At 40.6% G+C, this 26,235-nt stretch overlaps 1 protein-coding gene across 3 annotated transcripts in view; it reads left to right on the top strand.

The window, feature by feature from the left end:
- Positions 1-26,235, top strand: part of FAM91A1 (family with sequence similarity 91 member A1) — a 57,157-nt gene that overhangs the window by 2,331 nt on the left and 28,591 nt on the right. For all 3 annotated transcript variants that reach the window (XR_007355418.2, XM_075124948.1, XM_048841597.2), the window contains exons 2-15: positions 4,457-4,541; positions 5,944-6,095; positions 7,385-7,442; positions 9,650-9,717; positions 11,402-11,515; positions 12,343-12,433; positions 15,447-15,509; positions 17,579-17,685; positions 18,856-18,894; positions 19,045-19,157; positions 19,960-20,078; positions 20,556-20,668; positions 20,930-21,016; positions 22,000-22,132. Coding sequence is in view for 2 of the 3 variants with exons in the window: in XM_075124948.1 (XP_074981049.1) it covers positions 4,457-4,541; positions 5,944-6,095; positions 7,385-7,442; positions 9,650-9,717; positions 11,402-11,515; positions 12,343-12,433; positions 15,447-15,509; positions 17,579-17,685; positions 18,856-18,894; positions 19,045-19,157; positions 19,960-20,078; positions 20,556-20,668; positions 20,930-21,016; positions 22,000-22,132 (1,342 nt within the window). In the remaining variant the exon portion in view is untranslated. The remainder of the gene's footprint in view (positions 1-4,456; positions 4,542-5,943; positions 6,096-7,384; positions 7,443-9,649; positions 9,718-11,401; positions 11,516-12,342; positions 12,434-15,446; positions 15,510-17,578; positions 17,686-18,855; positions 18,895-19,044; positions 19,158-19,959; positions 20,079-20,555; positions 20,669-20,929; positions 21,017-21,999; positions 22,133-26,235) is intronic.

Genomic DNA, 26,235 nt, shown 5'->3' with positions numbered 1-26,235 from the left:
GATGCCACCGGATTCCTCATTGTTTCTGTGGATACAGACTAACACGGCTACCCCTCTGATATAAGACTTAAGACTTTCAGTGCCATTGCAAGGTGTTACCTGACAATGAAATTTCACTGCTGCACAGCTAAATTGTAGAAGAAAAATAATTGAAGGGTCTCCAGGGCAAACCTGTTCAATGCTTGCCTTCAAGTAGTTGAAACAAATGGTTTTTTGAAATGTGGACAGTTTATATCGTATTATATTCTCTCTTGAAATGGTTACTTACTATTGGACTTCACAAAATATTGAGTGAATGTCAATTTGAAAGTGAAATTGATTTGAAATTAACATTTCTGCGGCAACACCAGATAAAATTTCTGGTGCCAAACATATTGAGAAGTGTGTGATATTAGTACCAGGTTTTTATTCTGTTCATGCATTAAAATTGTTTGATTAGCTCAGTTCATGATAATAGCCTTTGAAGACTAGTAAATATACTGTCCCGCAGAAGTAGTGACTGGCCATTAGTCTTTCCCTTGAGCTTCAAGTTATTATACTTAATCTGAGGAATAGCGTTAAGTTCTGTTATTAAGGATTATGTAGTTCAGTCCTCAGCAAGACCAGTTATACAACTATACTGGATAAAGAATTAACTCTTATTCTTACAGAAAATGGGCTTGAACTGAATAACTTTTCCTAAAATGTAACATCTGTTCACCTTCTGTAAGAGTAGTAAAAGCCTCAAATAATTTTTATCTGTTTTCTTCTATAAAACCTTTTGTTCTAGTAAAATTATAGATGAAAGTATCTGAAAATATGCTCACTACAATATTTTCGTTGTCTGCAGTATTGGGAAGGCAACAATGCATCAGTTTAAACTTGGGTCACTTTTGTAAAATTATGTTCAATCATAAGGGCTAGAAACCTGAGTCCTGTTTTTTTCAATCGTGTGTGTACGTACATATGTACACCTGTTGTCCATGCGCTGTCCCATTAAACTCTTTGGAGTACGAGACATGTAGATTGAATTGCAAGATTGGGACCTTCCTTCCTTCAACAAATTAAGCCTTTTTTTTTTATTATTATTAATTGGTGATTTTGTCCTCCAGGCTTGTTAGGGAAAGCTTCTTGCTCACTGTGGCTAGTTGATTTTTTTTTTTTTCCCGTCAGGCCCAGACTATTGTCCATGTGAGATTTACTTCTGATATCAGGACTTATTCAAGGAGCTCTGTAATGCAGCCTGTAGCTCTTCTTCTTCTTAAGTGCTTGCTTCTGCTCAGAGTTGCACTGGTTTAACTTAAGATGTGATTTTTAATTTTTTTTTTAATTTTCTTTCAAATCCAGTTTGTAGAGGGTTTGGGGGACACTTATTTCGATTTTACTTAAACCTGTTTCTAATAGCAGATCTAGGCTAAATCAAAATAAGCGACTGTGATAGGGCCAGTCACCTCACGTGAGCCCCTCCTATCGCATATGCGTGTGCCTGCTCTCTCTCAGCTCTTATGGTGCTCTCTGTTGGCAGCATCACTTTTCAGGTGGATTTTCAGTGGCTCAACCCTCCGGCAGAGTCACACACACTCCATTTGTGAAACAAAATAGACTCCTTCTGGCATAAACAGTCCAGTGGGGCCTATCACAGCACCCTTGTTCGTCTTTTGCAGTCCTCCCTGGGCTCAGACCTTCATCAGTCCAAAAAGACCTAACCCTAGTACCCTGGTTGGTATCCACGGCCACTCCAAGGCTAGATCTCAAATAGTTCCTTCTCTGGGATGGAGCAGTGCCCCCAGGCTTCCTCTCTGGAGACTCTTCATTCTATAGTGAGCCTCAAGATCTCCAGCTGAGTCGCTTTTTCAGTTCAGTTCATCCCCCTTCTGGGGTATTAAAGTTCAGTACATAATGATCCCTTTGGCGTCTTCAGCCCCTTCCCAGGGCCTGTGTAAACTCCCTTCTCAAGGCACTTAGTCACTTCCCCTCTGGCTGGTGGGGGGAACCTGGGCCCGCCCACTACACCAGGTCCCAACCCAAGGACCCTGCAAATAGCAACCACCTGCTGCATCCCTTTAACCCCAGGGTCTCAAACTCAAATGACCATGAGGGCCACATGAGGATTAGTACGTTGGCCCGAGGGCCGCACCACTGACCACCCCTGCTGTCCCGGTCACGCCCCCACTCCACCCCTTCCTTGAGGCCCCGCCCCTGCCCCACCTCTTCCCACCCCTTCCCTGAAATCCCCACCCCAACCCTGTCTCCTCCCTGCTCCCAGGGGGTGCAGGAGGGCTGTAGGGTGCGACAGGGGGCTCAGGGCATGGGGTCAGGGTGCAGAGTGGGGCAGGGTGTCAGGGTGCACAGGCGGCTCAGGGCAGGGGGTTGGGGTGCAGGAGGGATGTGGGGTGCGGCAGGGGGCTCAGGGCAGGGGGTTGGGGTGCTGGAGGGGTGTGGGGTGCAGCAGGGGGCTCGGGGCAGGGGGTTTGGCTGCAGGAGGGGATCGGGGGGCGGGTCCGGCCCGGTGCGCACTAGGGGCAGGGCAGGCTGCCTGCCTGCCCTAGCCCCGTGCCGCTCCGGGAAGCGGCTGGGACCTGGGGGGAGGGGGGGCACAGGGGTATGTGTGTTGCCCTGGCCGCACCTCCAGGTACCTCCCCTGAAGCTTCCTTTGGCTGGGAACAGGGAACCGCGGCCAATGGGAGCTTCGGGGGAGGTACCTAGAGGAGCTGCCAGGACAACACACAGACCCCTGTGCCCCCCCTCCCCAGGTCTCGGCCGCTTCCCGGCGCGGGGGCAGGGCAGGCAGGGAGGGAGGCTTCCCTGCCCCTGGTGCTCACCAGGCCAGACCCGCTCTAGGTAAATGCTGGGGGGGGGGGGCCGCGGGGAGCTGGCGGGCCTCAGAAAATAACCCCACAGGTTGCATGTTTGAGACCCCTGCTTTAACCTGTTGCTGCTACTGTTCCCTGGACCACTTTTCCCCATGCTCCCAGCATGTTCAGCTTCACCCTTACCTTGGGCTGAAGTCTTGCTTGAGTCCCAGCAGCCAGCTAGAAGCATCTTCCTTGCTCCCCTGGTCCCTTCTGGCAACTGCTCTGTCCAGGTACTGGAACTGCTGCAATGAGCCAGGAGGACCACCCATGCTCTTCTGGCTCTAGCCAGCAACTGAGTCTACTTAGGCCCAGCAGCTCCTTTCATGTGAGGCTTCTGGGCTCTGGTTCCTTCCCTGCAGCCTCTATTTTAATTGACTGCTTTTGATGCAGTCTCTCTCTCAGCCTTTTGGGAGGACAAACCTCTTCTGCTCTTTTCCTGGGGCAGGGTGTGGTAGGACTGTGAAACCTCCAAGCGGTGGGCCTTTGGGTTTAGTACACCTTATCACAGCCATTCTTAAATTTGAGTGTCTACACTGGACTTTGCACTGGTTTAACTAAGGGCTTGTCTAAATACACAAGTTTTGCACCAGTTTAACTAAAATTGTGATGTTGAACCAGCTGAGTTAAACTGGTGCAATTTTGGCCATGTCTTTACTAAGGAAAAAAGACATTGGCTAATATGTTAAAATCCTAATATAGACCAGGCAAGCTGTAGTTTTAATATGTATTAGTTGGTCAAAGTGCAGCCTAAGGGGGAGCCAAGGGTATACTTTAACCAGCTAGCACATGTTAAAACTACAGCCTGGTCTACATTAGGCTTTTTACGTATTAGCTAACATATGTGAAAAACACACCTCTTTTCTGAGTGTAAACCTTTATGTGGACATTCTTACATTCAGGTTTAAACCAAACTATGTCTATACCCAAAGTTGCATTAGCTAAATCAGTTTTACATCACACTTTAGTAAACCCTATGCAACTTTGTGTAGATATGGCCTAAGAAGTTGATCCTGCAAGGAGCTGACCACACTTCACTCTAGTGCTTAGCGCTTTATGAGATGCTTGACGCTTTGCATGATTGGGTCCTAATAAGTATATGTGGCCCGTACAGACTTGTTTTCAGGATTTGATTTTTTCTCTTGATGAGAATAGTGGTGCAAGGACACTTAAGCTTGTCTGCACTTAAAATTTATATTGGCATATAGCTATTTCAGTCAGAGTGTGAAAAAACCACATCCCTGACTGACTTGACTTAGCCAGCAAAACTTCGAGTGTAGATGCAGCTACTGTGACAGAAGAGGGCTTCTGGTGGCGTAGATAATTTTGTTTGGGGAGGTGGTGTTCTTACACCAACAGAAAGTTTTTCTGCCAGTGTATGCTGGTTTGCAGTGGGGGCCATGCCAGCATAGGCTCTGTAGTGTAGACATAGCCTTAGAAAAGTACAGTTCAAAGGTACCCTTTATTAATTCAGTTAGATGGATAATCTTGACCTCCTATTACTGTGACAGATTAGGAGAATTCAGTAGCTGTAGTAGAATATACCTGTCTTAGTACAAGTGGCACTGATTTAATTAAAGGACTATACAGTTCAACTAAAATAACATTTCTATTTTGTTTCATAGGGTCTTGGAAACTCTCAGAGGGAGTATGAAAAGCAGGTTGTACTCTATAGTATTCGTAATCAGCTACGATACCGAAATAACTTAGGTGAGTGTGGAAGACTGATAACTTCAATTTGATAACTTACTCTACTTATAAAGCCTTCGTTTGAATGTACTGTGATCTTTAATAGCTTACAAAAGTATGTCACTGAAATTACTATAGACCTGTCAGAACCAACTCAAGCCTCCAAATTTCCGCCAAAAAAGACCCCAGCAAAACACCCTTTTAATGCTAGAACCCCAAAAGTAAATTTAACTTTGAAATCCACCTAACTGCAGTGACTTCTTTGTGGAATGCACCTTTCAGACTCTGCAGGTTTCCAAGTGAAGCTTATGATGGCCGACTTAGTAAGTCTCATGTGTGCCATCTGAGCCCTTCAAACAAGGTTAGGGCTTGTTAATGGAGGACTTAACTAATTTACAGCCATGATGTCAAAGGAAGTATCCCTGTAGAGCAGTCGTTCCCAAACTTGTTCCGCCGCTTGTGCAGGGAAAGCCCCTGGCGGGCCGTGCTGGTTTGTTTAGCTGCCGTGTCCACAGGTTTGGCTGATCGTGGCTCCCAGTGGTCGCAGTTCGCTGCTCCAGGCCAATGGGAGCTGCTGGAAGCGGCGGCCAGCATGTCTTTCGGACCATGCCGCTTCCAGCAGCTCCCATTGGCCTAGAGCAGCGAACCATGGCCAGTGGGAGCCGCAATCAGCCGAACCTGCGGACGCGGCAGGTAAACAAACCGGTGCGGCCCGCCAGGGGCTTTGCCTGCGCAAGCAGCGGAACAAGTTTGGGAACCACTGCTCTAGAAGGAGCCCAGACAGGTACAAAGAAGAAGGCCTGGGGTCCAAGCTGTTTGACATAGAATTCTCATTGGATTCACACCGCTTTTACTCACTTTCTCTTCTGTAGTGGACAAAGCTCTCGCTGCTTTAAAAGGAGGTGTGCTGGCAACTCCAGGCATTCTAAATCATGAACATGAGTGTATATTTTAGCCTCTTTTCATGTCTGTTTATGCCAGAATGGCATGTCTCATTTAGAAATGAGATACATAATAAACCAAACAATAAGCTTATCTATCATTGCTGAAAATGGATTGCTCCATACAATATATTATTCAGTGCTACGTTTTAGTTAGCTTTACATTACTCTCATTGGGTTTTCACTATTTCCTGGTGAGATTATTTAGTAGCTTAATAGCTAATCTTATCACAAGTAATCTTTCTGGTTTCCAACCTTATCCTGAGAGGCTCTGAGCACCTGCATCTCCTATAGAAGTTAATAGCAGATGGTGGTGCTCAACATCTTTGGATCCCCCTTTTATTTCTTAAGTCAATTTCATAGCATTTTACGACTAACCTTTTTTGTGTGTTGCCATGCAGTTTAAGTGTAAAAATATAATCTCTGCACCATTTTGAGAGAACAGTGTAACAGAATATTAGCCTGACCTTTTCTCCCCCCAGTTAAGCATGTCAAGAAAGAAGAACGAAAATACTATGAGGAACTGTTAAAATACAGTAGAGATCATCTCATGCTGTACCCTTACCATTTGTCTGACATCATGGTAAAAGGCCTGAGGATAACACCATTTTCGTATTACACAGGAATAATGGAGGTGAGTTTGGGAACAGAATTAAAACAAAACATGTCATGCTCTGTCCTTTGAGAAATGCTTTTTGTAGCATTGTAATGTCTGCCAGCCAGTCAAATGACTGTTATTGTTTGCTCTTGGAGAGACTGCTGCTGCTAATGAGCCGCATGAAGGAAAGCTTCTTCAGAACTGTGCTGATAATCACAACTCAGCCTACCCCTATGTATATAAATCTCCCCACTGTATTTTCCACTGAATGCATCCGATGAAGTGAGCTGTAGCTCACGAAAGCTTGTGCTCAAATAAATTTGTTAGTCTCTAAGGTGCCACAAGTACTCCTTTTCTTTTTGCGAATACAGACTAACACGGCTGCTACTCTGAAATCTGCAGAGCTAGGGATTGGCAACTGCAGTTGGATGGGAAATTGTTTTCCAGTCCTGAATCAATTGAAAACTCCTAATTTTTTGCAAACTGAAAATCCCAAAAATTTCAGATTGAATCAATCAAAACATTTTATTTCAATTATGACCTTTTAAACTTTTAAGTTAATTTGCAGTAAAAAAAAAAAAAGTCAAAACAAAAAGTCATGCTGACCTGAAAAAAATGGAACTTTTTCATTCGGAAAATGTCAAAACAGCCCATTCTGACAACTTTGAAACATCTAAAAAATGTTCAAAATGAGAAATTTGTCAAAACTGACTCTCTTTTACAGTTTTGGTGAATTGGCATTTTTCATCAAAAAATGCCCAACCAGCTCTGCTGGCAACCTTCTGTCATTTCTCTTGGGTGCAGTACACATAATATTTTGTCATTTGAGTAAAAGATGCATACAGTTTAATGTAGAACAAATTGATAATTGTTATTGTGATTACTATTAGCTACTTTCATTAGTGCTTTTTTCTTCCCCTGTTTGGTTGAACATCTCCAGTTTTACGACTTTAATGGAAATAGACTTAGACCCTTAGTAATTTGCCTGTCAGGCTTTCTGGGGTTTTTACAATATAACTTTTTAAGGGATCTGATCATCATTAATAGTAAGCATATAATTTTTGGTACAGTTCTCACATCACTTTTACAGTAAGCCAGATCTCTCAAAAGTGCTAACTGATTTTAGCAGGCTAGATTTTCTTCCTCAAATTCTTCAATTTGAGGGATAGATTTTTATATTGAAAATGCACACATTATTTTAGGTTTTAAATGCTCATTGATATCAAAGAAATGCCCCTTTCTGAAATAGTGGACTACATTGGTCCAAAACTGTGTTTCATGCTACAAATTAAGCTTTTTTCTTTTCTGTGTGTTGTTTTTTAAAGGATATAATGAACAGTGAAAAAAGCTACGATTCATTGCCTAACTTTACTGCTGCTGACTGTAAGTATTTTCTGGCTGCATTCTTATGTTTAGCGAGGTAGATAAATGCAGTTTCTGAAAACAGTTTGAAGGCTTCAGTTGCATCGCAGCTTCTTTTTAAAGGTGTAGCACCTGTAAGTAGTAGTTTTGAAGTAGGGGTGTCTCTTCATGCAGAGTTATCCTCTGCTGTGTCCTCATTGGTACTGGATTCCTGTGTTAATAGGACTTCTGGGGACATAATCCATGGTTCTGTGTGCTGCCGTAATCTGGGCTGCTCTGTGATTTTCCCGGTGAATTGTCGGAGAACTTGTCTGTCCTTCTGGGCACATGGTGTGAGAGAATTGTAGGAAGGCACAGCAGGAATATCAGCACTCAAGTTAGCTGGTATCCTCACCATAGGCACCAACTTCCCCGCTGCCTGGTGGGTGCTCGACCCCGCCCCTCTTCCATCCCCTACACCGCCCTTGTCCCACCCTCTTCCCCCAAGTCCCCACCCCTGCCCTGCCTCTTCTCCACCTCCTCCCCTGAGCACAACCCTTCCCCGCTCCTCCCCCTCCTTCCCTCCCTCCTAAAAAGTCCTAAGCACCACCAAACAGCTATTAGACGGTGGGAGGGCGGGAAGTGCTGGGAGGGAGGGGAGGAGCAGGGACGCGGCGCACTCAGGTGTGGGGAGAAGGAGGCGAGGAGTGGGGAGCTTGGCTGCCAGTGGATGCAGAGCACCCGCTAATTTTTCCCTTTTTTAAAATTTTTGTAACCTTAGTCATGGAAGTGAGTATTAAATGTCTAGCCGTTTTAAAAATCCAGCTAACTCAGTAGTGTCTGGTGTTGGCATAGTTATTACTACCAGCTGACTGAAGGTAAGGCTGAGGTGATGAAGATGTTGGACAGATCTTGGTGATTCTTTTCTTTCTGTGCTGTGACTCTTGTGTCATAAAATAAAAAACATAAGTTTACATTTGTTTTTCTTCTGACTATATAAAGTAAGATGACAGGGAATCATCATCAAGTGGGTGTGTTTCCAGTGGGGTCCTGCAGGGATTGGTTCTTGGTCCTATGCTATTTAACATATTTATCAATGACCGGAAGAAAACACAAAATCATCACTGTTCAAGTTTGCAGATGACACAAAAACTGAGGGAGTTGTAAATAATGAAAAGGACAGGTCACTGGTTCAGAGCTATCTGGATAGGCTACTGGGTGCAAGCAAACATTATGTGTTTTAATATGACTAAATGTAAATATATAAGAGCAAAGAGTGTAGGCTATACTTTACTTTATCCTGGGAAGCAGTGACTGAAGAAGATTTGGGGGTCATGATCGGTAATCATGAACACGAGCTCCCAAGGTGATTCTATGGCCAAAACAGCTAATGTGATCCTGGGATGCATTAACAGGGGAATCTTGTGTAGGAGTAGAGAGATCATTTTACCTGTGTATTTGGCACTGGTGTGACTGCTGCTGGAATACTGTATCCAGTATTCCAGCAGCCCACAATTAAAGAAGGATGTTGAAAAATTGGAGAGGTTTCAGAGAAGAACCACAAAAATGATTAAAACATTAGGAAACATGCCTTACAGTGGTAGATTCAAAGAGCTCAATCTGTTTACCTTAACAGAGAGAAAGTTAAGGGGTGACTTGATTTACAGTCTATACGTATCTATATGGGAAACAAATATTGAATGATCGGCTCTTCAGTATATCAGAAAACATAACAAGTATAACATGATCCACTGTCTGGAAAGTGAAGCTAGACAAATTCAGATTGGAAATAAGGTGTGACTTTTTGACAATTTTTGCCCATTAAATAATCAGACAATTTACCAAGGATCTTGGTGGATTCTCCATCAGTGACAATTTTAAAATCTAAGTTGGGTGATTTTTAAAAAAAATCTGTTCTAGAAATTATCTTGGGGAAGTTCGATGGCCTGTGTTATGTAGGAGGTGAGACTAGATGGTCACAATGGTCCCTTCTGACCTTGGAATCTATGAATTCCAAGCAAAAGAAATGAATGGGGCCAAATTCTGCTCTTGGGCAGAGATGTAGCTACCATGAAGTAAGCAGGATCTATTTTTGGTGCTGTTTACCTCTTTCTTTAGAAAAAAAGAAGGAAGTATTGAAAACATTCTTGATATTCAGAACTACTTTTAAAAATGAGAATAATATGTTCTCACATCTTCAATTAAAAATAGACTTTTTTCCCAAGTAAAATCAAACATTTACTTTTCAGGTCTACGGCTTCTTGGTATAGGAAGAAACCAGTATATTGATCTAATGAATCAGTGCAGGTCATCAAAAGTAAGCTTTGTTCTTAATTTTCTTTCCGTGAGTCCTGCCTCTCCATGCCTGGCTCCATCTTGACAAAACTGTTCTAGATGGGGGTAGGATGCCATGTGCCTCTTTAGTAAAATTATAATTAATCAAATAATAATACACTAACATATGTATGTTTCTTCAAAGCTATTAAAATATCTTTGTTAATTGTGGTAAAAAGCAAAAAAAAAATTAGAAAAAAATTTCTGCAGCTTCTTGTTATTTTATTACTACTTAAGTGCTACATTTTGTCTAAGGCCTTCTCTAGACAAAGACAAGGGGCTAAATTCTCCGTTGACTAGTATAAATCTGAAGTAATTCCATTGGTATTGGTGGAGTTATTCCATATTTATACTGGTATAATTGAGAGCAGAATTTTCTCTGGTGTGTGTCTCAAAAAGCTTATCAAAGTAGCTAATGTAAATTCTATTTAGTTTCAGAGGAACAGCCGTGTTAGTCTGTATTCGCAAAAAGAAAAGGAGTACTTGTGGCACCTTAGAGACTAACCAATTTATTTGAGCATGAGCTTTCGTGAGCTACAGCTCACTTCATCAGATGTTTACCGTGGAAACTGCAGCAGACTTTATATACACACAGAGTGTATATAAAGTCTGCTGCAGTTTCCACGGTAAACATCTGATGAAGTGAGCTGTAGCTCACGAAAGCTCATGCTCAAATAAATTGGTTAGTCTCTAAGGTGCCACAAGTACTCCTTTTCTATTTAGTTTGTATACTAGTCACCTTGTTTGAGAATGCAGTGTTGGGTCTGATCATTCAGCCCTTTTTTTGTGTATGATCAGTTTCACTGATGACATCAAGATTAATCTCATGATTGATGTCTGCATGATCTGGCCCTTTTACAAGCTCAGTTTACAATAATAATTTCCTTTTTAAGAATGTAATAAGTAATTCATAAGTGCTCTGTCTGCAGTTACAGCATTGCGCCTTTGGCCAAAGGATTGTGTATCCAAGTTGAAAGAGATTTAGTGTAGGCTGAGGGAAGCAAAAAGGTTAGGGGCCTGCTTTATAGAATGTGAGAAGAGTAATCTTAACCATATCAGTACAACAGTACCCTCTAGCTGTTCTTTCATGAACTGAAGTTTATAGTAGCTTGTAGCTCATCTGGAACACAGTGTAATCGTTGTCTGTTGATAGAAATAAACAGAATACATGTTCTTATGATGCATTGCTTATTAGTTTTGTAAAGTATTCTGCCTACAAAAACACTCCATTTGATATGTTGTATGCTATCCTGTATCTTCAGGCTCTGCTTTTTTGCTAATAAAATGCTAGTGTGCTTTTAATAGTTAGGCCTGGACTTCATGCTAGCAGACTTGAGTACACACACAAATGGTTTGTTTTCATTTTCCCATTTTTATTTGGTTTGGAGTGGAGAGAATGTATTTTAAAAAAAAAAAAAAAAAAGTCTGTATCCCTGTGTGCTATATTCATGTGCATTCCGTGACCTTAGGGGATTAGGAATAAAAATCGGCAGCTTTCCCACATCCCAAGGTATCCTGCAATGTTTGTTTAATGCCTAAGTATGAAGTACTTAGAGAGTAATCATTCACAAGTAGCTGTTTTTATGGTGTAAAGGAAACTGGAACATCTCTATTTGTAATCAATAACATTTAACATGTACAATCTCAAATGGACTGTACCACTGCAGAAATTTTTCAGAAGGAAAACTGCTCGTGATCTGCTACCAGTAAAGCCAGTGGAGATTGCCGTAGAGGCCTGGTGGGTGGTGCAGGCTGGCTACATCACAGAGGATGACATTAAGGTATTGTGTGTTTAGCCAAATTTAGACATTGCTAATTACTGAGAAAATGGGGGAAGATTATAAATCTGTACTGTTTATCTCTTAATGCGGTAGAATCTCTTATGGAAATAGTGGTAAGGGTATTTTTTATTGGTATACTTTCTCTTTTCCTATGAATTCTGACTTCTGGGTTATATAGTATGAGGAAACTTATTTCAGCATGAGTGCGAAAGACATTTTTCCCTGAAGGAATGTCCATAAACTGTATGATGCATATGTCTTAAGAAACAAAATGAATCAACTATATTATGTTGCTGGTTTCATTTAGATTGTAAATTGTTCAAAGCAGGAATTGAATGTTTGGATGGAATCTAGTACATTTCAGATACAGTTTATTTGTATTCCAAAATCCCATAACTGTAAAATGATTTAAATAGAGGTGTTGTATTTAGATCTGAAACTTAATCTGTTTTAGAACTGTTATAGTTAAATAAGTTGTATTGAAGATACACAACCCTACTTAATGGTTGAGCACTGTATCATCAGTGAATTTTAAAATCTCTCTTTTAGTCTGAACTTCACTTGCTAAATCTTCAGCAAGCAGTAAACTAAATACAGATTCCAGAGGTGTGCATAATCTTGTGATGAGGTTACTTCTGCAGAGATAAGAGTAACAAACTAGACAACTGTGGCAAGCTTAAATCTGTGGTTCATATACTGACTTCCTTGTGTAAAGATGCCTTTATTAGTTTTCACTGACTTAAAGCTGAAAACTTTTCATTCTGAGTGACGTATGTAAAAAGCGTAGACAGATCTTACTAGAAATTAACATGTTTTCTTTTACATAGATTTGTACTACATCTGAGAAATCTGTTATTGACAAGATAATTGATTCAGGTCCTCAACTTGCTGGATCACTAGACTACAATGTAGTTCACAGTAAGTGTTTAACAAATGTGGCATTTCTTTCTACTGTAGAATTTATTGAGGAAAAATTTGAGGACTAGTATTTTAAACTAGTAATAAAAGGAAATAGGAGGCTGAAGCATTTAGGACAGCTAAGAGATGAAGCAAAATATTATGGAATAAAACAAGAGTGGAGGAAATCACCTATAAATAATGTTTTCTAAATAGTATAACACTGATTCTTAGCGGTATATATTTATTTTGGCAGCTGTCACTCTATTTCTATTTGAAATGATACAATGACTTTCCCACAGCGACATCTAAAAAGCTCATACTTATGCAATTTGTAGATATCAAGGTTGTGTTGACCCAAATGAGGGAGAGGGACATTATTTCAATTTGCTGTTATTCATCAAATGTATACTATTTGGGGAGGGGAGAGCTTTTAAAATAGTAATTGATTCTGTTGTGAAGAGCACTATTAGATAGCAAACATGGGACTCTTTTAAGAATATTATGATCTGGTGAGGACAATCTCTTGTTGATTTCCCAAAGGTCTACCACTCTATTGCTGAGAACCTGTGTGTGTTTCCATTGTTTTTGTAGAAACAACAATATTCTGAGTCATGTCCTCATGCCAGCAGAGGGAGCCCAAAATGACTAACAAACCCTCTTCCCTGAGCTGTCTGTATCTAAATCATTGGTGGCATTGATGCTGCTGATCTATACTGTATATTTCCCATAAGAAGAGCAGGAAGAAATTCAGTTTCAGAGTAGCAGCCGTGTTAGTCTGTGATTCGCAAAAAGAAAAGGAGTACTTGTGGCACCTTAGAGACTAACCAATTTATTTGAGCATAAGCTTTCGTGAGCTACAGCTCACTTCATCGGATGCATAAAAGTGGAAAATGCAGTGAGGATGTTTTTATACACACAGATCATGAAAAAATGGGTGTTTATCACTTCAAAAGGTTTTCTCTCCGATGAAGTGAGCTGTATCCGATGAAGTGAGCTGTAGCTCACGAAAGCTTATGCTCAAATAAATTGGTTAGTCTCTAAGGTGCCACGAGTCCTCCTTTTCTTTTTAAGAAATTCAGCGTTTGCTAAATGGAACAGGACAAACTCTGTAGAAAGAGTGAGGGAGATTAATTTCAAGCTTCTGAGTAGATGTAAGAACAGTAGAGGGTTTAAGAAAAGCAAAAACTATGAAAATGCTTGACAGCGACCCTCCAAGGTATTTAGGGCTAAGTGCTGCCTGTACTTGACGAAAGAAAATGGTGCAAACTCAATGTACAAATAGCAGTGTGCCCAACGTGGGTGTGCAGAGGGATCGTGCCCTGTCTCATGGGTGGAAAAAGCAAATGTGGACCACCAATGGCATGGGCTTTTAAGGGGACAAGTGTTTGGTTGGCCTAAAATCTGTTGTGTGTACGCTGCCATACACAGCAAGTGAGAGCCTGCTCCAGTAATGAACATGGCACCTTGAGAAAGCAGTAAAAAGCACGCCACTTTGGGTTATGTCAGCTTGCCGTGTGTCCTCCTGGCCTATGACAACAGGCTGTCTTGCATTACATGTGCTTAACAGCCTGCCTGGGTATGTGTTGCTCCCTACTCTGTGCAGGCTTGTCAGTGTGTAGTCCATTATATATTGTGTGTATCTTTATTTTTAGAAGGCAATGCAATTCCTAACATAAGCCAGAAGTCCAGTCTGAACTCAATTTAGTAAATCTGTATTATTAAATACGATGTACAGCTGCAACTCAAATCCCTACTGTGCTAAAACTGTATCTTATCAAGCTTGCTTGCCTGGTTGGCTGTTGACTTGGCAATTTACTTGTGAAAATTTCTACTGTTTCTCATAATATTTTCAGTGCTAAATAGTTAAGAGTAAATAAATGATTCTTGGAGGTGTTAACTTTTGAGGTAGTTAGCCTCAAATATCCTATCATGGGCTAAAGAAAACACTTGGATACAAGAATGAGTTAAATAAAAACACACACACACATTTAAAAATTGAGTGCTGATAGTGTCCTTTCTGCTGTACTGAACAGGGAGTAGATAAGTTCTCTGGCCTAAGGTCAGAGATAAACAAAAGGCAATAAATCAGACACCTAATACATTGGGTGATCAAGGTTTGTGCTTTATTCGCTCATGATACAATTCTTAGAGTTAACGGTCAGGGTTCTCAAGTTATGCTGAAATGTGCTCTCTTGGTCTTGCCCTTTGAAATCCCTCTCCATAGTTAGGTTTATGCTGCACAATTAACCTGGGTGATTGGCACCCAGGTTGAGCACTCAGGTTATGTTAGTCTTGATGTGAATATCACCACTACAAAGGCATGAGTATCCCCACTACAAAGGCATACCTTCATTACTGTGACCTCACTATTTATTCATGCCCGTGTATATTGGGGGCACATGCCATGGCTGTCTGTACTGAGACGCTGTAGGATTGGTTCCCAGTCATTTGTGAGATAACTTGTCTGTCCTTCAGGTGGGGGTGGATTGTGGGAAGGCATTGGAGGACTATCAGCATTCGAGTGAGTTAAGTCTGCGTCTTCAGTGTGGGTTCCTGCCCAATTAAAAGTAGAGCCCAGCCTCTAACCCACACCCCCAGCCAGGAAAAGAGGTCTTTCTGTGTGGATGGTAGAGGGTAAACGCTAAAACTCAAGAATCCAGATTAACTGTTGTGTAGCTATACCCCATGTTTCTGCAATAAACATAATTGCCTCAATTTCTGATCACCCTTCTTTCCACACCCTGTTACCTTCCTAATCCCTGTTTCTGAAGTAAATATATGGTTGAGAGTCAAATTGTACCTTGCCTTTATGCTGTGAATAATTTAGGATTCTGCTTCAGTGTAATGTAGTTAATGTTCTGTTTAGTCTTCTGGTCTGTGCATAGCTGTATAATTGTATATCATTCGGGAGAGTTGGGTGGGAGACGTTAAACCTTCCTGAATTGTTTGAAAAAAAATGTAGCGTCTACTAGTATCATTAGTACTTGGGTAAACATCTTTGTAAAATGACATACCTTTTTTATTTTTAAAGGTTTATATAACAAAGGATTTATTTACCTTGATGTACCAATATCTGATGACAGTTGTATAGCAGGTGAGTGTATGTTTTAGCAGTAGTAGCTATGTTTTTTGGAAGAGATTCATTCCAGATAATTTAGGTTTCCTTTTTTTGGGTGTTGCTTGTCTTTTTCTATTAAAGTGACCTATTTAAACATAATACCAAGATGGATGAAAACTCTTCTTGTTTATTCAGTGGCTTTCCAACTTGCTGCTAAAAATGTGTCCTTTATCCTGATGCTAATATTTATTTATTTTCAATTAATATTTCTGTCTGAAATAATTAAGCTGCTTTTAACATAGGTAGAGAGGAAGACATGTCCTTGAAGACATTTAAGTATAATTTAAACAATTGTCCTTGTTTTGTTGTATCTGCAGTTAACAAGGATACTATAAATGTAGAAACTTAACCATATTAAAAAAAAATCTGTCTAGAAGAGGGACCTTTTCCTTCTGATTCAGTTAATATTCATAGTACTGGTTGCTTATTCACTTCCATCGTTCATGCCTCTGTCACCTCAAAATTTGATTACTGTAATGTGCTGTCCTTTAGGACCATGTGGAAACTTGAGCTTCTACAGAATGTGGCTGTCCACTGGATAAATGGGGCAACATTCAGGGAGCAATTACTATTATTTTGAGTACTGCACTAGCTCTCAAGATATTTGGGATGGAATTTCAAGGACAAGGTTTAATTGTGTTTGGTTTAAGTGGTTTGGGAGCTGGTTACAGAGGGACCACCTCACACTGCTACAGTTTAGACCTGGCAAGACACTGAACCTGCAGTTGGGTCCTCAACTCTTTACTTCTCTCCTTTTTCCACCACAGTCCAGACATATTAACCATTCAGACATGGTACAAAGCTAGTCTCTTTCATAGACCTTTTAAGTAGACTGGGAGTTTTTACAGGTGGATTGGCTGGTGGCTGACTGCAGGATGATTTAGGTGGGGTCTTATGATACAGCTGGGCAGAATGGCTTTAGTTATTGTGGGAGAATATATCAACAGGAAATTTTTTGATTAGAAAGTTGCTGAATGAAAATATTTCATAGAATGATTTTAGATTTTTAAATGTGTTTAAGTTGTGGGAGGTGTGTGAAGTTGGAAAGGCACCAGAGAAACTGAAAGAATAAATCTTAACTTGGAGGAAAAATATTGTAAATTACCCCTGTCATAAATATAAAGGGAAGGGTAAACACCTTTAAAATCCCTCCTGGCCAGAGGAAAAACCCTTTCACCTGTAAAGGGTTAAGAAGCTAGGATAACCTTGCTGGCACCTGACCACAATGACCAGTGAGGAGACAAGATACTTTCAAAGCTGGAGGGGGGGAGAAACAAAGGGTCTGGGTCTGTCTGTGTGATGCTTTTGCCGGGAACAGAACAGGAATGGAGCCTTAGAACTTAGTAAGTAATCTAGCTAGATATTCGTTAGATTCTGTTTGTTTAAATGGCTGAGAAAATAAGCTGTGCTAAATGGAATGGATATTCCTGTCTTTGTGTCTTTTTGTAACTTAAGGTTTTGCCTAGAGGGATTCTCTATGTTTTGAATCTAATTACCCTGTAAGGTATTTACCATCCTGATTTTACGGAGGTGTTTCTTTTTACTTTTTCTTCTATTAAAATTCTTCTTTTAAGAAAATGAATGCTTTTTCATTGTTCTTAAGATCCAAGGGTTTGGGTCTGTGGTCACCTATGCAAATGGGTGAGGATTTTTATCAGACCTTCCCCAGGAAGGGGGGGTGCGAGGTGTTGGTGAGGATTTTTGGGGAAAAGACGTTTCCAAACGGGCTCTTTCCTAATAAAATAAAACCGGTTAGACGTTTGGTGGTGGCAGCGAAAGTCCAAGGGCAAAAGGTAAAATAGTTTGTACCTTGGGGAAGTTTTAACCTAAGCTGGTAAAAGTAAGCTTAGGAGGTTTTCATGCAGGTCCCCACATCTGTACCCTAGAGTTCAGAGTGGGGAAGGAACCTTGACAACCCCATAGTCTGAACTAGAATAAAATTTAGTTCGGTTATTTTAAAAAAATCTTTCAGCTTTTAAGCAGTCAAAATACTCTGAAAACTTACATCTCTTAAACCATAGTATTAAAATAATTCTTCCTTCCAGTGCCTCCACTTGAAGGTTTTGTAATGAACAGAGTGCAAGGTGATTACTTTGAAACTCTTCTCTACAAGATATTTGTTTCAATAGATGAACACACTAATGTGGCAGAGGTAAGTAATGCTTAGTTTGTTTCTGCATCAGGAGGGTGGAGGAAACTGGAAGGGCCAGTAAAACAGGCTGGTGAAGTACCTGAAAGACAGATAGAGAGAAATGCATTTCCTATTGTCAGTGTCCATCTCCACAGCCATATGACTGTATGTAGCTTTCCAGAGATGAGTCTAGGGATAAGAAATTTGAAACAATATTCAGTGCTTTATGGAATGTGCTAGTTGCTTTTTTTAAAAAAAATATTAAGAAGTACACAACTTTTTTTTTCATAAATAGCACTACAATTCCCTTGGCAAAAAGAGCAGTGCATAGGAACAACATGGGGTGGGAGTTTTAGCGAACGATCCTTGCAAATAGTTAATATTCATAGTACTGGTTGCTTATTTACTTTGTTGTCTCTACTTAGAGGTGCATTTTTACTTTGAAAAGTGATTGCAAAAAGGCATTGTGGGGTTCCTGAGGTCAAGCTGAGTTCTTCAATCTTTTGTAATAAAAATTCTGCAGACCAAATTATGTCCTTAGTTCAGGGCATATACAGCTCCATTGCCTTAAGTAGGTTTGCTCAGGGGTAACTGATAGATTAAAACTGTGATTGGAATTTAGTTGATGATGCACAAGAAAAAATAGAACCCAGCTTCCCCCTCTCATAGTTGGATTGATTCTGTTGTTTTAACAGGAGTAAAAAGTAGTACATTTTTATCTTTGTCACCAAAGTGAATGGATGGGACAGTGAAAGCACAGGGAATAGATTTTGTGAGTAAGTGTCACTTTTACACAGTCACTTCTCAAAACAGAATCAGGTTGTAAGACTAGGCTTGATTCTCCAATGCCCTCTGTACTCATTGACTGGGTATAGTGGGTGTAGAATGCTTAAATCAATCAATTGAAATGTTAGCATTTTACATCCACTTTGCATGTAATCTACACTGCTGTAAATTACTGCACAAGGAGTGTAACAGTGGAGTATTTGATCCTGAATCTCTTGCTGCTCAAGAAAGGGAGTATTGGACTGAGGTTTCAGCATTTCTTCTCCTTTCTCTTAACCACTTGTGAAATGACAATAGATTGTACAACTTGTACTAGAAAAGGTGTTCTTGGCTAGTAGCAAATGAGTCCTGGAATCACTTATCAATTATTCTTATTTTGTCTCTTATCTCTTTCCTATTTTTCAGCTTGCAAATGTTCTAGAGATAGACTTATCACTGGTGAAGGTATGTCTGCATAGTACATCCAAAGCATCTAATTGTCCAAAGTGAAAATCCTCCAATGTTTTACTACATGGCTTCTTAAATAGATACTAAAACTACATTATGAAACTTAGCAGTTTTTGATTGATCTCTTGTGTGTCTTTGTCTCTTCAGAATGCTGTGTCCATGTATTGTCGATTGGGTTTTGCTCACAAAAAAGGCCAAGTAATGAATCTGGAAAATCTTCATTCATCATGGAGGAACATTCCGTCTATAAATCGACTGAAGTAGGTATCTTGCCATGTTTCTTGAGCTACTTTAAAAGTATAGTTTTGACTACAGAGGTGGGACATTCTAAATTCTACCCTTGCGTCTGGCATTGTGATTCCTTTGTGGTCCTGACAATAATTTAATTATCTTCCTTCATTTTCTATATATAAAATGAGAATAACATATGTGTAGCTCTTGGGTATATGTGAGGGTTATTGGTGGTAAAATTCGCTCATAGATGCTGCAAATAATACTTTAAGTGTTGGCATTTTGGTTTTGAAACACAGACTGTGTACTTGCTTTAATGTCTTATGGCTGTGAATTTGTAATTATTCTGTATTTTGATTTGTGTCTTTAGGAATTTTAAGATTATTTCCTGATCTTTAAAAACTAAAAGTTGCTGTTTTTATTGTAGTACCATGACAGCCTTTCTCAGTGCAGCTGTTGGTGTGTATACTTTTAATTGGCGGTGCGTTTCTGTGGTTGGCAAGACAGCTTGCAGTACTTGGGCATTCTGGCAATCCTGTGGGCCCTTGTTTTGTTCTTAAACTTAAATGTCTGGTAATGATTTTTAAAAAAAGGAGAAATAAAACCTGTTTGAACTTTTTTGTAGTCAGCAGTTGGAGGATTCAGACGTCTTGCTGAGGGATAGTTTGAAATAGGCTTTCTACATTGGTGTGAAATGTTTTATCTGGCTTTGATAGGACTTGCAGTGGTTTTCATAATCTGCCACTGAGCATGCGTGAAGTACCATGAGATTAGCAGGCAGAGCTGCTGCCATGGTGCTACAGTGATAATAGATACAGACTTTGTTAATAGGAGTACTTTGGATCCGCAAAAGATGCTCCTTTCATGGGACAGTGGGGAAAACAGGACTTCTGTACAGGAAGCTTGTTCATCAGCTACAGATACTGACACCAACAGTCAAGATGATCCAGGTTAGCACCCATATTAAATTGATACATTAGAATCAATTGGTTAATGTTTGTAAAATGCCTTGAGGTTATAAATGCTAATTATTCATAGACCCAACCAGAATATGTAGAGAGAGGCAGATTGTGGAAATACTTCTAACATCAAATGCATTGAGTTATTTTCCCACTTTTTATTCTTATTGCATCTCCCCACCTCAAAAAAGTGCTGTATTAACCAGTCTGCATTATGAATGTTAGTAGAATTCTTCCTGAATGAAAATAAAATTACTGCAAAATTAAATTTTAAATTTGAGTTATATAGTATTGCAATAATGGCGAGGAAATATGTATAAGACTCAGTATGGCATAGTGTGGGCTTTATGCTTTATTTGTTTAGTTCATACGTAGATCTAGTTTTATGATTTTAAGGCTTGCTTAAGGAAATTGTCTTTATTCTTAAATAAAACAAATAAGTTTACAAATTCTTTCTTTGTTTTATAGCTGACACAGCCAGCGTGAGCAGCTTGAGTCTGTCTAGTGGACACACAAAGCGTATTGCATTCCTGTTTGATTCAACTCTCACTGCCTTTCTAATGATGGGGAATCTTTCACCTGTATGTCAGATTGTTCAGTTTGTCTATGTGAAGATCAAATGTGTAGAAAACACTTTAAGTCTTGGCTTTTAGCATAATGCAGCTCTGATGATTTTAGGACCTTTTGTATCAATTGCTTAGCAACTTTAATGATCATTTGTTTAGGCAAATTTTGTCTATATTTTACAAAAATATATATGTTAAATCTCCCACTCACAGAGATAAGAATCTGTGAAAGATAAAAAATCTTATATACAATATATTTGGATCATATTGTTGCAGAACTTGAAAAGTCATGCGGTAACTATGTTTGAAGTTGGAAAATTATCAGATGAATCTCTGGACAGTTTTCTTTTGGAACTTGAAAAGGTAACCCTCTTGTATACAGTCTAAAGTTTTTCAGAGCTTAAGATGTTTCTGTGTGTGTGTGTTTTACACTATCAGTATTTGATATGTATTTTTGTCTTGTGCTTTTGCTTTAGGAGCTTCTTATTACCCCTCTTTGTACATAATAATATTGGTAGGAACACATGCGTGGGAATATTCGATCCTCAGTTTTTTATGTCCCATTAAAATGGAGACTGTCCTATATGTCTGTGCCAGAAATGACTTTTTTTAAGATGACATTATCAGAAGTGCATGTATAAAAGTTCAGTCACTAAGTTAAGATATGAAAATACACTAAACGTCACAAACCCTCCTGTGCATACATCTGTAGATACATGTTCACACAACCACTAACTTGTGTGCTAGCATTGGCTTTTTGTTTGCTGGATTTGGGTATCTGTAAATATGCATACTTTTGCATTCACATGCCCTTGAAAACTTGGTCATTAAGGACTGGAATTTGCAGGCCATAATTTTCTGGACCTGTGGTTTTTTTTATTTATTTTTTTTAAACCTTTAGATCTTATATCTACCATAATTTTAAACAAACCAACCAATTTCTTAAGATGACTATACAGTTGTATACTTGTAGATTTTTTTTCTGTAATTGCTATGACTTTATTATGGCATCCTTTCACAGAAGCCCCTTTAGTGGTCAGTTATATTGAACAATGATGATACAGTACAACTGCAGTTGTTGGATATATATTTTTGGATTCCTCCCTTCCCCTAATTTTAATGTCCTACTAATATACTTAACATTACAGTATTTGACAAGCTTTGCCAGCTTTCACTTAACTTGATGGTTGCTATGGATCAGTCTTGCTGAAAAACTGGAAGGCAGTTGCACCTTTTAAATGCTGACTGTAGAATGTTTGTAATAACTTCTTAATCTCGTATTTGTGGAACTGGTATTTACAGAAACAGTATACAACATGTACACCTTTATATGATTTTTTGTTTAGGTTCAAAGCACAGGTGAAGGGGAGGCACAGAGATACTTTGATCATGCACTTACTCTGAGAAACACAATACTGTTTTTGCGGCATAACAAGGACCTAGTGGCACAAGCTGCACAACCTGAACAACCAAATAATGGTATAGTGAAAGTTACTGTTTTGGGAAAACTGTCCAGTCTCTCGGAGTTATGTTTGTTCTCTCGGAGTTATGTTTGTTCTCTTTAAAAGAGTTTTCTCATTAAGTGCCCTTTCTGAATGGGATGCTTTCCTGAAATTGGGCCTTTCAGTCCACTGCTGCCTGTGTTGAGCCTCCAGTGATCCATCCTTGTCACATTTGACACATCAGTCACTTACATGGCAGTAGGACTGGTGTTCGAAGCACTAGATTGATTTCACTGCAAGACCAAGGACAAACTGGGCTGGTGTGGGAGGGAGCTGGTTCCAAAACACACACATTTAAGGATAGTAAAGGAGGAATATTTCTGCATGACTAAATGTACTAAGTGGAGATATTTCAAAGGCACAGAGGGGAGTTAGGCAAAACTCTCTTTGTGCACACGCGTGCACACACACACACAAGTGAATGCCTAGTTGTCCTTTATGCCTGTGAAAATCCCCCTCCCCTCAAAAAAATTCCAAACATGCTTCACTGCAAAAATCCATCATCAAGATGAACCACCAAAACTTTTTTCTTGCTGCTAGTTCAGCTATCTCTATGGGCCTGAAATATACCCCAAAATTGCAATTCTGTGATGACAAAATCTATCAATAAGGTTGGTTTTTTTGGTTTTGTTTTAACAAATAAGAGCTTGATCTTGCAAGGTGCTAAGCACTCTCCATGCTAATCATAGTTGGGATATTTAGGTGCTCAGCACCTCACAGGATAAATTAAGGGAGAATTTGGAAGGCAGAATCATACTATTCAGTTGTATTGCTCTGTTCTATAGAGAGAATTGTTTGGAAGCAAGTGAACTAAGTACTGCTCTGCTATCTTGAATCAATGGTATTTCACCAGATTTACACCAATATACTTAGCCCAAGTATCTTTTATAGTGTGGTATAATGGCAGATAATAGAAAAAGTGTAATATGATTTGGTAGCAGGCATTTAGTTCTTCTTTGAGTGATTGGAGATGTGTATTCCACTCAGGTGTGCATGTGTGTGTGCACCTAGCATTCCGAAGTCAGAGAACTTTGCATAGTGGTAGCCATAGGGGCAGAGCTTGCATCCTGTGGCCATTAGCCCCATCCCCTGGCTATTGAAGGGTAGCACCACCCAACCTCCTCCATTCTTTCTCACTACCTGCAACTAGAGTTGGAGCATTTCATGTGGTATTTCCCACATGCTGTTTCTTATCTCAGTCTTTTGAGTTTTTGTTATAAATAGTTAACTAGTATTAGCTAAGAATAGTTAGATTAACTTGTCATCCTGATGGGATGCTGTCACCAGGATTCAAACACTGTTCAGTACGTGGGTTGGTTATTCCCAATAGTGATCCCCACATGAGGTGTTTATTGTGACTAGGAGAAAGGTACATTAGAGAAAGGTTCTCCATCTGCAAGTCTCTTAAAAAAAGAATGCAGGTGGCAATGGACTTGAGACTCAGGCAGCACTTGAGTGTAGACCACGAGGCCCACTTTGGTACAAGGGACCTCCACAGATCGTCTGGCTTCTCAAACAACTTCAGAGCTAGAGCCAGACTTATGTTCTTCAGACAGACTCTGATTCCTCTCGCAGGAGGAAGACAGATCATTCTCCTTCTTTGGGTCCTCCGAGAAAAAGGTCTCACAAAATGGACTGCAGCTACTTCAGAGCTGTCATCATTCTCTTTCAGGAGGAGTGTGGACTGATCTACCAGGATGTGAGATGGAGCTGGGCTATCTGCTCTGTTACCAAGGCAGCATCAGTTCGACACTATACTTGTTGACTCCGATGCCGTCCATGAGATGCTGGTACTGTCAATGTCAGCATCGACTTTTTCCCTGCTACTAGAATACCAGGCAGTGTCAGACTTGCTTTGCCTCTCTCTGTTCCTGGTTCTCCAATTACTCAGGAGCATTCAGTAGCCCAGAAATCATTGATATGGGCAGTGCTGCCTGGTGTGATGCCAAAGACATCCCAATTGCCGGCATTGCCTAACACTCACAGTGGACAATTGAGCACTGCTTTCTTATCAGTACTGAGTGGTCCGTTGGAACTGTTGCCATCTGTGGCACCAATGATGACTGTGGTACAGACCATATCTTTAGAATGAGTACTGACCCTGTCGTCTGTGCTATCTTCAGTGTTAGTACCAAATGGGAATGTGATATCGTGGCCAGTCCTCAAGGTGCTGACTCCTTTTCTTACCTCCGATGCTGATACAGCCAGTGTATTGGGTCTCAGATGAGGCGTGATGTTTGTTCACTCCATGCAGGATGGCTCCTGTGTTACCTTCTGTTACTTTGAAGGTTCATCAAGCTCAGGGACATCTTCCCCCTCTCCCTCATCCTTGAGACACACTTCTAGGAGATGGTGGAGAACTCCTGTGGACCACGATTGGTACCAGGATTTGCACTGTTCCTACATTAGATATGGGCTCTTGGTCTAGTGCATACTGGCCATTAGTGCCAAATCCCTATACCCAGTAGCTCTGTGGGATGTTCCACATTCAGTAAAGTCCTGGTCTTTGACTCACTCCAGAGTTAGGTTGCCCAACCAACCTGTAGTATCATCTGCATCTGCCTATATTGCAGACTCAAATGGAGGCAGCTTTCTTGGAGCAGGTTCCGTCTGAACCACTCATACAGGAGCATGTATTACTGCAGAAGGTTCCAGTGGCTCCACTTCTGTCGTCACCCTCATCACTGGATGACTTCATGGTACTGGAGTCTTCTTCCCAGCGCCTGAAGATTTTAAGCTCCATTAGGAGCTTCTCAGATGAATGGCTTCAGCTATGGGTATTCAAGTGGAGTTTGTGCAAGGAAAATACACCCAACTTGACATTATTCAGTCCTTGGCACAAGTAGTGTAGTTCCCTTTACATGAAGCATTATTAGAACCTGCCAAGACTTTTTGGAATACCCCAGCTTCCTTGCCTTCTACAGCAAAACATATGGACAAGTGTTATGTTCCCATGCAGGTGTTTGAGTGTGTTCAATCTCATCCTGCCCCTAACTCTGTTCTTGTAACAGCAGAGATATATATCCACACCCAAGGATGAAGAGGCTGAGAGGATGAATCTCCTGGGGAGAAAATTTGTTAGCCTCCTCCTTGCAAATGCGCATTGCAAATCACCAGCCACTTCTGTCAGAATATGATTTTGTGAATTCAGAGTGTGTAGCAAAATGCAAAAAGCCTTTGGTGGTCATATTTTGTTCTTGGACAGAACAGATGAGACTTTGCATTCACTGAAGGACTCGTGTGTGTTGGGGATTTATACCCAAACCAAAGGGTATTTTACTGGTTAGCACCAGCAATACCTGTCCCAGTGGTATTTCTGGCAGACAGCATGTCGGGGCAGACAGAAGGACCATCCTAGAAAGGGGAATAAGTCATACAGGAGAAGACCACCTGGGTCTAACTTTTAATCAGCCAGTCTGTCCTCCTTCAACTTTTGTCAAGCAGCAGTTTTGACTGTCAGATCAAGAGCAGCATTCCAGTTGTGAACTTGCAGCTGTTCGGGGATGGCCTTTCTCACTTCCACAGTGCTTGGGAAGCTATTACCACAGACAAATGGGTCTTCAGCACTGTGGGATCAGGTTATGCCATTCAATTTCTCTCCATTTCCCACATTGTGCCCCGTCCTCCACCCTATCCCTTTTCATGGACCCCTCTCACAAGTCACTGCATCTCCAGCAGCTGTGGACTCTGCAGGATTTGGGGGCCATAGAAGAAGTCCCTCTACAATATCAGGGGAAAAGATTCTACTCGCAGTATTTCCTGAGACCTATTCTTGATCTTAAGGGTCTCAACAGGTGCATCAAGTACATGAGATTCCACATGATTACCCTAGCTACTATCCTCCCCCAAATGACTAGTTTGATGCCCTAGATGTTGAAGATGACTGTTTCAGTGTGGCTGTTTCTGAGATTTGTAGTTGCAGGGGCAGCATTATCAAGACATGGTTCTCCCCTGTAGCTCCTTGAGTTTTTACCAAATGCATGGCTATAGTAGTAGCACATCCCAGGAGAAGAGGAATACATGTTTTTCCCTACCTGCACAATTGGTTGGTGAGGGGCAAGTCCAGAGACCAATTGCTCA

This window comes from Caretta caretta, chromosome 2, assembly GCF_965140235.1.
Source record: "Caretta caretta isolate rCarCar2 chromosome 2, rCarCar1.hap1, whole genome shotgun sequence".
NCBI classification, from domain to species: Eukaryota; Metazoa; Chordata; order Testudines; family Cheloniidae; genus Caretta; species Caretta caretta.
This window is presented reverse-complemented; position numbering and strand designations above follow the sequence as displayed.